Source organism: Acyrthosiphon pisum, chromosome A1, assembly GCF_005508785.2.
Source record: "Acyrthosiphon pisum isolate AL4f chromosome A1, pea_aphid_22Mar2018_4r6ur, whole genome shotgun sequence".
NCBI lineage: Eukaryota > Metazoa > Arthropoda > Insecta > Hemiptera > Aphididae > Acyrthosiphon > Acyrthosiphon pisum.
In genome coordinates this window covers 70000926-70012937 of record NC_042494.1, presented here as the reverse complement: position 1 = coordinate 70012937, position 12012 = coordinate 70000926, and the positions used below count along the sequence as shown (strand labels likewise).

General features: G+C 28.0%; 2 protein-coding genes across 8 annotated transcripts; one reads left to right on the top strand and one right to left on the bottom strand.

Moving 5' to 3' along the window:
- Positions 1-3352: 3352 nt before the first annotated feature.
- Positions 3353-5762, top strand: LOC100164700 (dnaJ homolog subfamily C member 8). 7 transcript variants are annotated; one of them, XM_029487438.1, is made up of 7 exons: positions 3353-3557; positions 3643-3666; positions 3733-3836; positions 3900-4058; positions 4140-4541; positions 5490-5612; positions 5684-5762. In XM_029487438.1, the coding sequence occupies exons 3-6, from the start codon at positions 3768-3770 to the stop codon at positions 5601-5603; spliced, it is 744 nt and encodes a 247-aa protein (XP_029343298.1). In that variant the 5' UTR covers positions 3353-3557; positions 3643-3666; positions 3733-3767; the 3' UTR covers positions 5604-5612; positions 5684-5762. The 7 variants fall into 7 exon arrangements, with proteins under 7 accessions (XP_029343298.1, XP_008183057.1, XP_016659991.1 ...); XM_008184835.3 differs by having other exon boundaries at positions 3632-3666; XM_016804502.2 differs by having other exon boundaries at positions 3354-3557; positions 3730-3836.
- Positions 5763-6318: 556 nt separating this feature from the next.
- On the bottom strand, positions 6319-8878 carry LOC100163993 (carnosine N-methyltransferase). The gene is made up of 7 exons (XM_001942527.5): positions 8537-8878; positions 7678-7882; positions 7434-7594; positions 7231-7374; positions 6999-7164; positions 6697-6930; positions 6319-6637 (listed from the first exon to the last, which is right to left on the bottom strand). Exons 1-7 carry the CDS (start codon positions 8620-8622, stop codon positions 6395-6397), a joined length of 1239 nt encoding a protein of 412 aa, XP_001942562.1. The 5' UTR covers positions 8623-8878; the 3' UTR covers positions 6319-6394.
- Between the last annotated feature and the right edge of the window lie 3134 nt (positions 8879-12012).

Sequence of the window (12012 nt, the reverse complement as noted above, 5' to 3'; positions counted from 1 at the left end):
GTCTTGGTCTTGGTCTTGCGAAAGACTCTTGCAAGACTTGCTATTTTCACAAAATATATTAAAAAAAAACTAAATACCTGTTGTATCTGTGCTTAGGTTTTTTGCTATGATCTCTAAAATGAAACTTAGTCCAATATATTACATACTATATTCATAAATCAAACATTAACATAAAACAAGTCAAACAATTTAATTTTTATTACACTCGTTTAAAACTTGTTATAGGTACCTACTGTATAAGACACTAGTTTAAGAACACAATGTCCAGTACAGAAAAATCACACAAGCTACGGACGAAAATAAAAACGCACTTCCTATTAAAATGATACCTACTGTAGTCCGTAATGACTTTCAGCAATTATTAGTATATTCGATTCAAAGTAAAGGTGTGTTAAGGACATATATTATTCTATTAGCAAGACACCTTTCGACGTTTTTATCGATTTTGGGAAAATAAAATAATTTTTCAGTAATTGTTAATTAGTATGAAACAACTATGTTATTTTGTAATATTAATTCTCATTATATTTTTAATCTTTTTTTCAATAATTCGCCATTTCCTTAAATAGGTTCTGATAAAATTTCATAACAATACAAATAAATTCTTATTATTTTCGGTTATTATCTTGCAGTGATGGTCTTGTTTAGGTCTTGGTCTTGCAGCTTTGGTATTGGTTTGGTCTTGTTCTTGCAAGCCTAGTCTTGGTCTTGCTAGACCAGTACCATCTTGGTATTGGTCTTGGTCTTAGTCTTGCAGAATGCAGCAAGAGTTTTGCGAGACTGCAAGACCAAGACCAATTTTGATCATCAGTCATCACTACAGCTGTTTAGAGTCGTTAATTTTTTATTAGTTATAAATTTTATTCGTTGAGTCAACAAGCTTGAAATTTAATACGAGGCTCTTAATATATTCATACAATAGCAATTGAAAAATATATAAATACAGTCACAATTTTTTTTTATAAGCATTTAGTTCGAATTTTGACCAATTACGAAAAAATTATGAAAATGTGCAAATTATTTTGAGTTAGAAATTCATAAAAAAAATTTATTTTTAAATCTAACTATCTAAGATTTGATAATTTAATACAAGATTCCTCCTAAGTTTGTCTACCTTTATCAAAAAAAAATGTTTACCGGAGAGTCAAATTAAATTTTATGAGCGTTTGAAGTTCAAATTTTAACATCATTGGATATTCATTCGATTTCTCGTGTAGCAATTTTCTTAAATTGTATTTTTTTTTTATATAATAATATATAACAATACATTTTTATTTGTTTGGTCAAAAAGCATGAAAATATAATACTCGGCCCCTAATATATTTTTACAATAGCAGTTGAAAAATATTAAAAATACGTATGCACAAAGTTTTAATTTCGACTAAATTTATGAAATTTAAAATTTAAAATGCAGGTAAGTGGATGTCACTCTGCTGTATAGTAGGTTACAAGTGGGTCAATGTTTAATGGATTGTATTGAACTTGAATTCAATGATATATGATAATTTGTAGGTATCTAGGATAAAAAAAAATAAAAACCATTGTAAAACCATTAGCTTTTAAAATGATTCAGTAGTTAAAAATGTACCTATATATATTAATAACAACAATATAAATATAATAATATACAGTATCCTAGGCTGCCAAACCGTCTTTTGCACACATGATATATATCATTGAATTTAAATTTACAGTCATCCATTTGTATCCTACTGTACAGCAGAGCAACTTCCATTTATTCCGCTTTCTTTTGTTTATTTAAAAAAAAAATGGTGTCCCCACATTTAAAATTCCTGGGCATGTCACTGTACCTATAGGTAGTACATTTTTAAACATTTTTAATACAATTTAAGACTTTTTGAGCGACTATCATAGACCATTAAAATCATTTTTAAATTTTCTTAACATTTCAGGTGGGCTGCAGCCCCCTCAGCAACCCCTCCCCCTGGCTACACCACTGCCTTGGCAACCATTTATATACAACCAATTCCATCAGAAATTTCAAAATAATATATAAATGGTTGCCATGGTAATCTGAACACACAGGCAGACATACATTCGTTTTTATATGTATAGATTAGGTATATAATTTATAGGTGTATAATTTATATTATATAATAATATTATAATTTATAACTGTCGTAGCCGGTGATTCGAGGTTTAAAAAAGCGTCTTACACAATTATTATTTTATGGAAACATTTTTTACAACTAAATATGGACTGAGGGCCGAGGGGGTGGCGCGCGCCCCCTGCGCCATCCCCCTGGATCCGCCCCTGATGGGGATTTTTTTCCATAGTGTGGGTGTATTTTTATCCAACTACCAGACCGCATTACCTAACCATTGTGTTTCGATATTTCAATACCTACTTCAGTTCGCTATAACTTCAAAACTAAGTCTGATCAAAAAAAACGTTAATTTTTTTCATCAAAATCTACATTTTAATAAATAAAAATGTCATGGGAGCTAAACTAGAATTATGCCAAATTTTGTATTCTTCAGTTTTCAAATGTCCTATTATATTTTTTTATAGAATCCATACGAGATACGACTTGCTGAATTTTTGTATGACGTGTTTTAAATATTTGTACTTTGCAACCAACTGTATTGTCTTAGCAAATAGTAACAACACTGGCCAAATGTAAATACTTTGTAGTATTAACTGCTTAAACAAAATATATATACTATAGTTTAAGTTGCCTAATAGGTATTTCACATTCGAGAATCGAGAAGATTTTAATTTCTAAATTTCTATAAAGTATAAACCATAGAGATGGAATTATAAATCTGTGTCAATTTATATGTCTATGGTATAAACGATCACGTAAATACGTAATGATAATATTACAATACTTATTCTCTGATTCTGTGATAGATAAAACCAATGTATAATTATTGTTAATTTATATTTAATACACTCCTTGGATGAAATATTTGTTAATATAATATAGTAGTTATAATTATTAATTATAAATTATAACAATAATATTATGATTGGGCCGGTTGCACAAAAAAAAATTTATTGATCCTATAACTTATTGGCTCTATAGGTTTTATCGGTTTGATAAAATATTTTATTGATAGATAAATATTAAAAATCGTTGTACAAATAATTTCTTATATTATTATATTTTAAGCCAATATAGTTTTGTGCAACCGGCCAGTATTGTACCTAATAATATTATTTATTACGGTAATACACTGATACGGTTGTAAATAATACTATATTATATTCTAGTCTTCTAGGTAACATTATATTTTATCATTAGAATATAGAACATAGAACAACATAGAACAATATGATTTTATGCTTGCGGTTGTAGAAATTTTAATGATGTTTTGTAAATAATGGTTGAATTCTTGTATCTTAAGATGATAACGATAATAATAATCATATTGATAACGTTCTTATTATTGTTATTTGTTATTGACCATAGTGACTACTACAAGAGAACTCGCGCTCAGAGACCAGAGTATACCTATAACTTGCTGGCAAGTGGCTACAAACTACGAAGTTGTAGTTAGTACTATAACTATACCTAATAGGTAGTTTAAATGTAAGTGATCACTCAATTTTAAGTACTGCGAGAGTATTATGTTGTTAATAGTAAAGTGGAAATATTATTCGAAGAACGTTTTTAGATATCAATCGTTCGCTGGCCTCAAGTACTATTTGTGATTTTACTTTTCAAGTTAAATGAGTTAATACGTTCTGGCGTTCCATTTTAGTAGATCATAAACTGTAGACGGTCCATCTGTATAAAGGCATGGCTGGCAAGTCGACGGAACCTGAATCGCCGAAGAAGAATGAAAACTTCGACAAATTTTATACGGAAGTGAGTTGATGAACATAGTTTGTGATTACTCTGTGCTTTTTTATATCATTGATTCATTGACAGGTAAAAGAAATCGAAAAACGTGATTCTGTGTTGACGTCTAAACAACAGATTGATAGGCTTCTACGCCCTGGAGCCTCATATTTCAACCTTAATCCATATGAAGTACTTCAGCTAGACGATGATACACCTTTGGATGAGGCAAAGAAAAAATATAAAAGAGCGAGTTTTATTTAATTTAACATTTTTTCATAAATAATTTTTATATTATAACAACATTTTGATTACTAACAATTATTTTAGTTGTCTATTTTGGTGCATCCAGATAAGAACCAAGATGATTTAGAAAGAGCAAACAATGCTTTTGAGACTGTTAACCGCGCATGGAGGACAATTGATAATGATGAATCTCGAAAAAAATGTCTGGAGATCATACAGGAAGCTAAGGATATGACTGAATTCATGGTTGTAGAGAAACGTAAAAAATTGAAAAAAGAAGGCAAAGATACAAAAGTTGAAGAAGATGACCCATCTGTTATGAAACGTAGTATTTATGTTCAAACGTGTAAATTATTTGCTGATCTAGAACGCAAAAGAAAAGATCATGAAGCAAGAGAATTACAAGAAAGAAAGCGGAAACGGGAACAAGAAATAGATGAAGAACAAAAAGCAACTGTGTCAAAAGAATGGCAAAAAAACTTTGATGTGAGTTTAGTTATTGATTATTATTTTTTATATAAGCAGTACAAATTTGCGACTAAAAATGAATAGAATTTATATTTAATCTTAATAATTTACATTGTTTGTATTAAAAGAATACCTGTGATCTCAAAAGAAAAATTAAATATTTGGTTTTTTATTTTTGTATGATAAAACTTGTATTACAAAAAAGCTGCACATTATTAAATGAATTGATGAAATAGATGAGTGGTTCTCAAACTCATACTAGGCACAGACCATTTTTATACATTTTCCACTGTCAAAGACCACAATTTAAGTTTTATCCCCTCCCACTTCTATAGTCTATACCATTTGTTTTTTATAAGTACATAAAAATCATTAATATACTTAATATTCTGGAAAAAAATTTTAATGACTATAATTTATTACAAAAAAGGTGGTACATGTTCATGTTGGTATAATGGGTATAATTGTAAAATTATGTATTCCAAACCGTAAATACTGTGAGATACAATTTCACTCATTTTTCTATTCTTTAATTTTTGAATTAAATAATTAATTATAGTTATGACAAGCATTTTTTGGCATCGCTGACCACTTGAGATGTGTCTATGAACCATATTCAATATCTATATCATAGATCAAAAAACATTTTTTACTTATAAATAGACCTTATCTTAAAATATTTATTTAAATTTAAGTTCTCGGTGATTTACTTTAATTTAATTTAATGATAATAATGTATAATAACTGAATAAATTAAATATAAGTGTTATTATCAAACTTATTCAAAACACATATTATCTACTTAACAATGCATTAAATCTAAAAAGTCCAATATATTTACCATTTTTAATTATTTATAAGACACTATATTACAAAAATTACAGAATTTTATTATTAGGTTATTATTTGTCTTTATATAATGTAGAATACACAGTTCTTTAATCGAAAAATTATATATAAATATAGGAGTCAAGAGAAAGCAGAGTAAACAGTTGGAAAGCATTTCAGGAATCAACCAAAAAATCAAGCAAAAAAATCAAAATTTTTAAGCCTCCTAAACACAAAGCAGAATCAAGATAAAAAGTTTAGGTATGCAATATGTAAATAATATTATATTATTTTAAATTTTTAAATTATATTTTTTATTGTTTTATTTTCAGTAACATTATAGGCTCCATGTTTTTCAGTTGTATACATAAATGTGTATCACGTTGTAAAATAAAAGTTTTTTCATAAAACTCTTTATTCTTATTTATTCTCTTTACATGCTTAAAAATAAAATGAGTACTTTTTTTCTAAAAATCAATTTATGTAATCTTAGAAAATAATATTTTATTATTTTCCTGTATTATAATAATAAATAGTTTTAAAAAAGATCAGACTGCTTTTAAGAAATAAATATCTGTTAATATAGTTCTTATCCTATAACAATTTCTGTGTACATAAAAAAAAAATATTTTTATTAACTATATAGTATTTAGGTAACAATTATAATGTAATGAGTTTTATTTTATAAACTAATTGATATTTAAAGTATAAATATAACATATTTTTTTAACTTAATATAAATAATCTTTCAGCATAGTTCAAAATTAAATACTTAATTTTAAAGACTAACTGAAATACTTATCAATGACACAATTTGTTATTTGTACTTCGTCTCCAATATAAAATGTTATACATTAACTTTAAATATATTAATCAAATGTTTTTTTGATTGAGATTCAAATTATTGTTGTCATAGTTTATCAAAATACACATAAGTTTATAAAAGAAATGATAAATGAAATTTGTCTTACGATATTAATATTATTATTTATTATCATCACAATATCTTAATATTTAAAATTAAGTCTTTATTGATTAAGTTTTCAATTGGTTTCTTCTGCATCTTGATCATCATTATCACCTCGGAAATCTTTTGAGCTGACTTCTTCTTCATCATCAAGTAAGAAACCTATTCCGTTTTCGTTAATTTCATTTTCAGAAGTTGAAGGTGCTAATGTAAGTGGAAATTTGGGTTTGCGACACACAAAATATACGCTTTTGTACTCGTACTGTAGCATAGACTGTGGATTTTGTGCATACTTGGTGGGCACATTTAAAATTTCTTTCTATAAAAACATGAAATTATTTTAGTAACTTCTATGATTTGAGTTAGATCCAAACTTACTTCAAACCGAAAACCAATCCCTTTAATCACTTCTTTAATAACTTGGTAACTTGGTTCAATAGAATTTTGATCAAACACGTTACTATAATGATACAATAATGGCCCTAAATTGACCCATATGCCACCAGGCTTAAGTATTTTATAAATAGTTTCAATAAATGCAACTATATTGTTGGCACAATCAATAAAAAAACATGTGGAAATACAATTCCATTCGTCTTTATCTGTGTAAACCTATAATCATTTGAATAAAGTAAATGTTGTCTTAACACATTATAATCGAAAACCCATATACTATGTACTTGTAAAAAGTCACCAGCAGCCATTGATATATGTGCATTTTGTGGTAACTCTTTTGCTGGATTGATATCAGGAAATGAGATACATTGCATTTGGTGTTCAGTTTCTAAATTGTTATCACACTGATGAATCCACGGATAAAGAACATACATATTAACACCTCGACATCTACAAATTATAGTTACATAAATAAAAAAATAAAAACATAAAAATTGTAAGAAAATAATGCCTTACCTGTTTAATACAAAATTTGATGCTATTAACATGAACACAGAAAACTCATTTCCTTGACTTGTGTAACCCAGTTTGGCAATTTCAAACACCAATCTTCCAAGGCCAGCACCAGGTACCAAAATTTTAATGTCAGAAGGTTGAACACTAAAGTTATTAGTTTTAATTAATATGTCACAAAATCAGTAAATATATTTAAGACCTACGATTCTAATGGAAATTCTTTTAAAATCTCATCAATTATAGGTTTATAACAAGTGTTACGTTCTTCAATTCCTTCAGTGCTCCAGTCTCGTACAAACTGTTTCAGAGTTGACTGGACTTTTTCTAAATCAGATTCAATTGGTTTGTACTCATCAGTTGAATGCTAAAACCGTTAAATATATGAAAAGTCAAAAATGAGAAGCATTAATACTTTTATTATTTGTTTATTGATGTGACTATCATTACCCAACCATCTAGACTAGGAGTATTTTGATTTTCAAACAAATATGCAGTATCTTTAATCATTTCTAAAATAACATTATAATTATAATCTACGCAATGCCTTATAGTTTCCAAACTGTTATTGTAGTTAATCAATAGTCTTTGATGTTGTTCTGGTAATGATTTCAAGTAGTTTATAGTCTTGGCGATTCTGTTCAGAGAATGAATTCTGAAAAAAAAAAATTAACAAGTTTTATTAATTTTAGTATTATTTTATAATTTAAATTAAAAAACATGCGTGTATTAAAATATTTTACAACTAACACTGGTGTAGGTAAATAGGTATATTTTTACAATATGATTAAACTATTCATTATTATTATTTTTTAATTATGTTTATGAATGATTAATTTAAAGACAATGACTCAATACATTTGTGTAACTAAATAAACTACTTTTACCGATTCAAACGTTGAAATACATTAAGTATTTTTAGCCAGTTGATTTTCGACAAGTAAGGGAAAGATGAAATTAATCATCAAGTACAATACATTTGTGTAATAGATAAATAATTTAAATTGTTTTATTGAATTTCTTTCTGCAGCTAACACATAAGTTATCAGTAATATACTGTCAAACTTTAAACTAATATATATTTTTGTTAAATTAGATGCAACAGGAAATTGTGTAAATCAAGACAAACAAAGTGTCTGTTGAAGTAGATACATATTAATTAAATAAGTATTAACATAATATACTTCAAGCACTATTAAGGATGATTTTTTTTATAAACAATGGGTTAGCTAGTGTAAACCAATAAACGCCTTAATTATTGTTGATCAATGTTAATACAAACACAATCACAATAATATAATAGTATTACCTGTAAAACATAAATGCTGTTATGATTCGTTGGAAGCTCTTTTTCTCTTCTTCTATTTTCTCTTCATCTGTGTGACAAAAATCCATTTTAAGTAGCTACGTTTTTTGTTTGTTTATCTATTCGAAACTTCTAGAGTCTAAGGTAAGAAAATATTATAATATATAATATTATAATCTGTTGAAAAAAAAATACAGCAGCTGTACTTAATCGTTTTTACTGAGAAAATAAACACAACTTTAAACGGTTCATAGAAAACAATCCGAAAGCAACATGTTATAATATGTTACATGTGCTCCGAATCCGAAGTTGAGTGAGAAAAATTCGTATCTACAGACGTGATGATAAAGTAATAAGTAATAAATAATAATAATAATAAATGGGTACGGGAAATTATAACTTATGTGTATATAGACATATTATAGTAAGTGAGCTTATAAGTATTAATAAGCAGTGTGATAATATTATATACTGGGCAATTAACAACTTAAGAGATAAGGGGGCTTCTGAGCTGAATCTCTATAAAAGTATTCTAGCGCTCGTAGCGAATAAAAAGTGTAATCAAAGCCATATGGAGATAATGTAAATAATTATTTAAAATAATATTATGTCCATGGGAAATAATCATGGAAATTGTATCATAGATTCATAGAACAATAAATTATACGAAGTAAATAATATATTATTTACGTTCGCATGTCAAATAAACTAAAAAAAAAGTGTGTAAGTAGGTCACCGTAAGGATGGTGTTAAATTTGAATTCAATGATTTAATATCATTGTATACGAAAAACTGAAAAAGTGGAAACGGTTTGTCACTCAAGAATATTTTATATTATAGTATTTATACTGTTATTCTTAATACGGTAGCCAGTAAGTTGAAATAATATTATTTGCATATTTAAATATTTAAATATTTGTACATAATATACTTGAGAATTTTCAAGCATCCACGAATAATATTTTTAAATTATAACACAAACCTAAAATCGTTCTTTTTCGTTTAAATAATATCTAATTTCGTCCAAACTTGAATTTCAAATACCTACCTAACTGTAAAAAAAATCTGTGTTTATTTTTTAGACTTTTTGGTTACAGTATAATCTACTTATTGGGAACCTTATTTTGAATGTTTAACTCTTGGCTATAAAAATTGAACATTTTATACATTTTTAACTGCAAAATAATTTGTAAAATTCAATATGATCAATCGAAATTTGAACTTTAGATGCTTATAAAAAAAAATCTTACCTATGTATTTTTAACATTTTTAAACTGATATTGTAACAATTTGTGAGGAGCCTTGTATTACATCTTCCAGAATTTTGACCCAACAAATACCATTTTATTAACAGTTTGGTACAGTTAAAATAGTTAGAAAATAAAAACTAAAAAATTTAAAATGCCTGTAAACAACTCGAAACGAATCAAAATAATTTGAAAATGTTATCAAGTATAGAAAATAACAAATTAAGCGCATTATATGGTATAACTACGGTTATTCGTTTTTGAATTATAATAAAATTAGAAAATCGTTCTATGAGAAATCGAAAGAATATCGAATGTTGTAAAAAATTTAATATGACTTTCCGGTAGACATTTTTTTTTTTTTTTTGATAAAGGTAAACAAACTTAAGAGGAATCCGGAATCTTGCTGTACATTTTCAAACCTTAGATAGTATAAAAAGAAAAATGTTTATGGATTTACAACTCAATAATTGCAAATTTTCGTGATTTTTAAAATGTTGTCAAAACTTGAACTCCCGACGTTCCTAAAAAATGACTGTGGATTTCATTTATTTTGGATGCGGCGGGTCCCCTGAAACCTATTGTCCCGTGGCGACGATCGCAACGTGCGAGAATAAGTTACTGTATTGGGCAGTATTGTACATACAGTGTGTTCACGGAATACAGAAACAGGGAATACATACTTTAACACTATCATTATTATAGTCATTATACCCTGTAAATATTTTTCAATTCTGTTTGTGGGACATTCAACTAGACTAATGGATCATAAATTATTACGCGTGTATATGAAAGAGACTATGACAAATGCACGGGGACCGTCCCCTTAAGGACTTCTTTATGGAGGGCACAACGCTGAAACAAAATAGTGGGAAATTTCAAAAATATTGTAAAGAAATTTGTAAAAAAATTCAAAAAGGACATTTGCCGTCGAGGGCGTTGTTCTTAGTACCACACTACCACCTTATTACCTACCTAATGCCTTTTGGCCTTTTGTATTTTTACCCATCGCCTACTGCTGAACTGGCCATTTATATTATGACGCTTAAGCCGTTTCAAAGCAGCGACGTATATTCTAGGATTCTACTACTCTAGGTATATTTTATTATTTTGGGCAAACCAATAATTTTTCCTAAGATATTTTATTCATTAAAACCTTCTCCAAGACTCGGCGAGCGACAGAACTGCTAGCAGTACTTTATTCAAATGAACGAACGTCCTCCTGCCCGGCGATCGTAATTCGGATAATGTTGCGCCAGTGGTGCACGCCGTAAGACTGTACCTACTGGCGCCGCGGCACGGCTACGCAGTTTCTAAAATAATAATGGCACTTAGTACTTACCAAAAAATACTAATTCTTACTAATTTCTATTATTATTATTTTAATACATTTGAAACCAATAGTAACCATTTATATTTCAAAAAACGCAGGGGTGGAATGGCCCGGTATCCGGACATTTTCCCCCCGACTGTTTTCGGCGTAGTAAGACATTTCTCCCCGATACATTTTTGGATGCGGACATTCCCCCCCCCACAGTTTTTTTTTATTTTTAATTATTTACCTTCGAATATCAAATTAAAATTATTATTTAATATACACATATTTTTTGGCATTTGTTCATATTTATTTATTTATTTTTTTTTTTTGTAAAAACTTTACCTGTTTGAATATTTAATAATTTAATATTTACTAGTGAATTTGATCTATGGAGTGCTTCAATGAACATCCAAATATTTGGATGCTGGATGCTCATGACGATGTAAGATTGTATAATAATGTTATCTTAATAGTCTTAATGGGAGCGCGTATAAACCTGGAATGTAAAAACCTGGACGTTTCAAATCTGGACGGTACAATTCTGGAACGTAAAAACTTGGACGGTACAAATCTGGAATATAAAATTTTGAAATCCGTGAAAATCTGGACGGTAAAAATCTAGATTGTGCAAATCTGGACGGTAAAAAATAGGACGGTACATATCTGGAAATTAATAATTAAAAATCCATACAATTCTGGACGGTACATATCTGGAATTTAATAATTAAAAAAACATACAATTCTAGACAGTGCAAATCTGGACGATACAATTCTGGAACGTAAAAATCTGGATAATATTAATTTGGAATTTAATATTTAAAAATTCATAAAATTATGGACTGGTCAATGCAAACTTTGACATTTTTAAATTCATATGTTAAAACCTAACCTAACCAGTAACCTACCTAACCTCG

Coding starts and splice junctions, on each gene's coding strand:
- LOC100163993 (XM_001942527.5), bottom strand. CDS start 8,622: ATGGATTTTTGTCACACAGATGAAGAGAAAATAGAAGAAGAGAAAAAG. Junction 7,375..7,433: donor AAAGAATTTCCATTAGAATC/GTAGGTCTTAAA, acceptor TAATAACTTTAG/TGTTCAACCTTCTGACATTA. Junction 6,931..6,998: donor CTGCTGGTGACTTTTTACAA/GTACATAGTATA, acceptor AAATGATTATAG/GTTTACACAGATAAAGACGA.
- LOC100164700 (XM_029487438.1), top strand. CDS start 3,768: ATGGCTGGCAAGTCGACGGAACCTGAATCGCCGAAGAAGAATGAAAAC. Junction 4,059..4,139: donor CAAAGAAAAAATATAAAAGA/GCGAGTTTTATT, acceptor CAATTATTTTAG/TTGTCTATTTTGGTGCATCC. Junction 4,542..5,489: donor AATGGCAAAAAAACTTTGAT/GTGAGTTTAGTT, acceptor ATATAAATATAG/GAGTCAAGAGAAAGCAGAGT.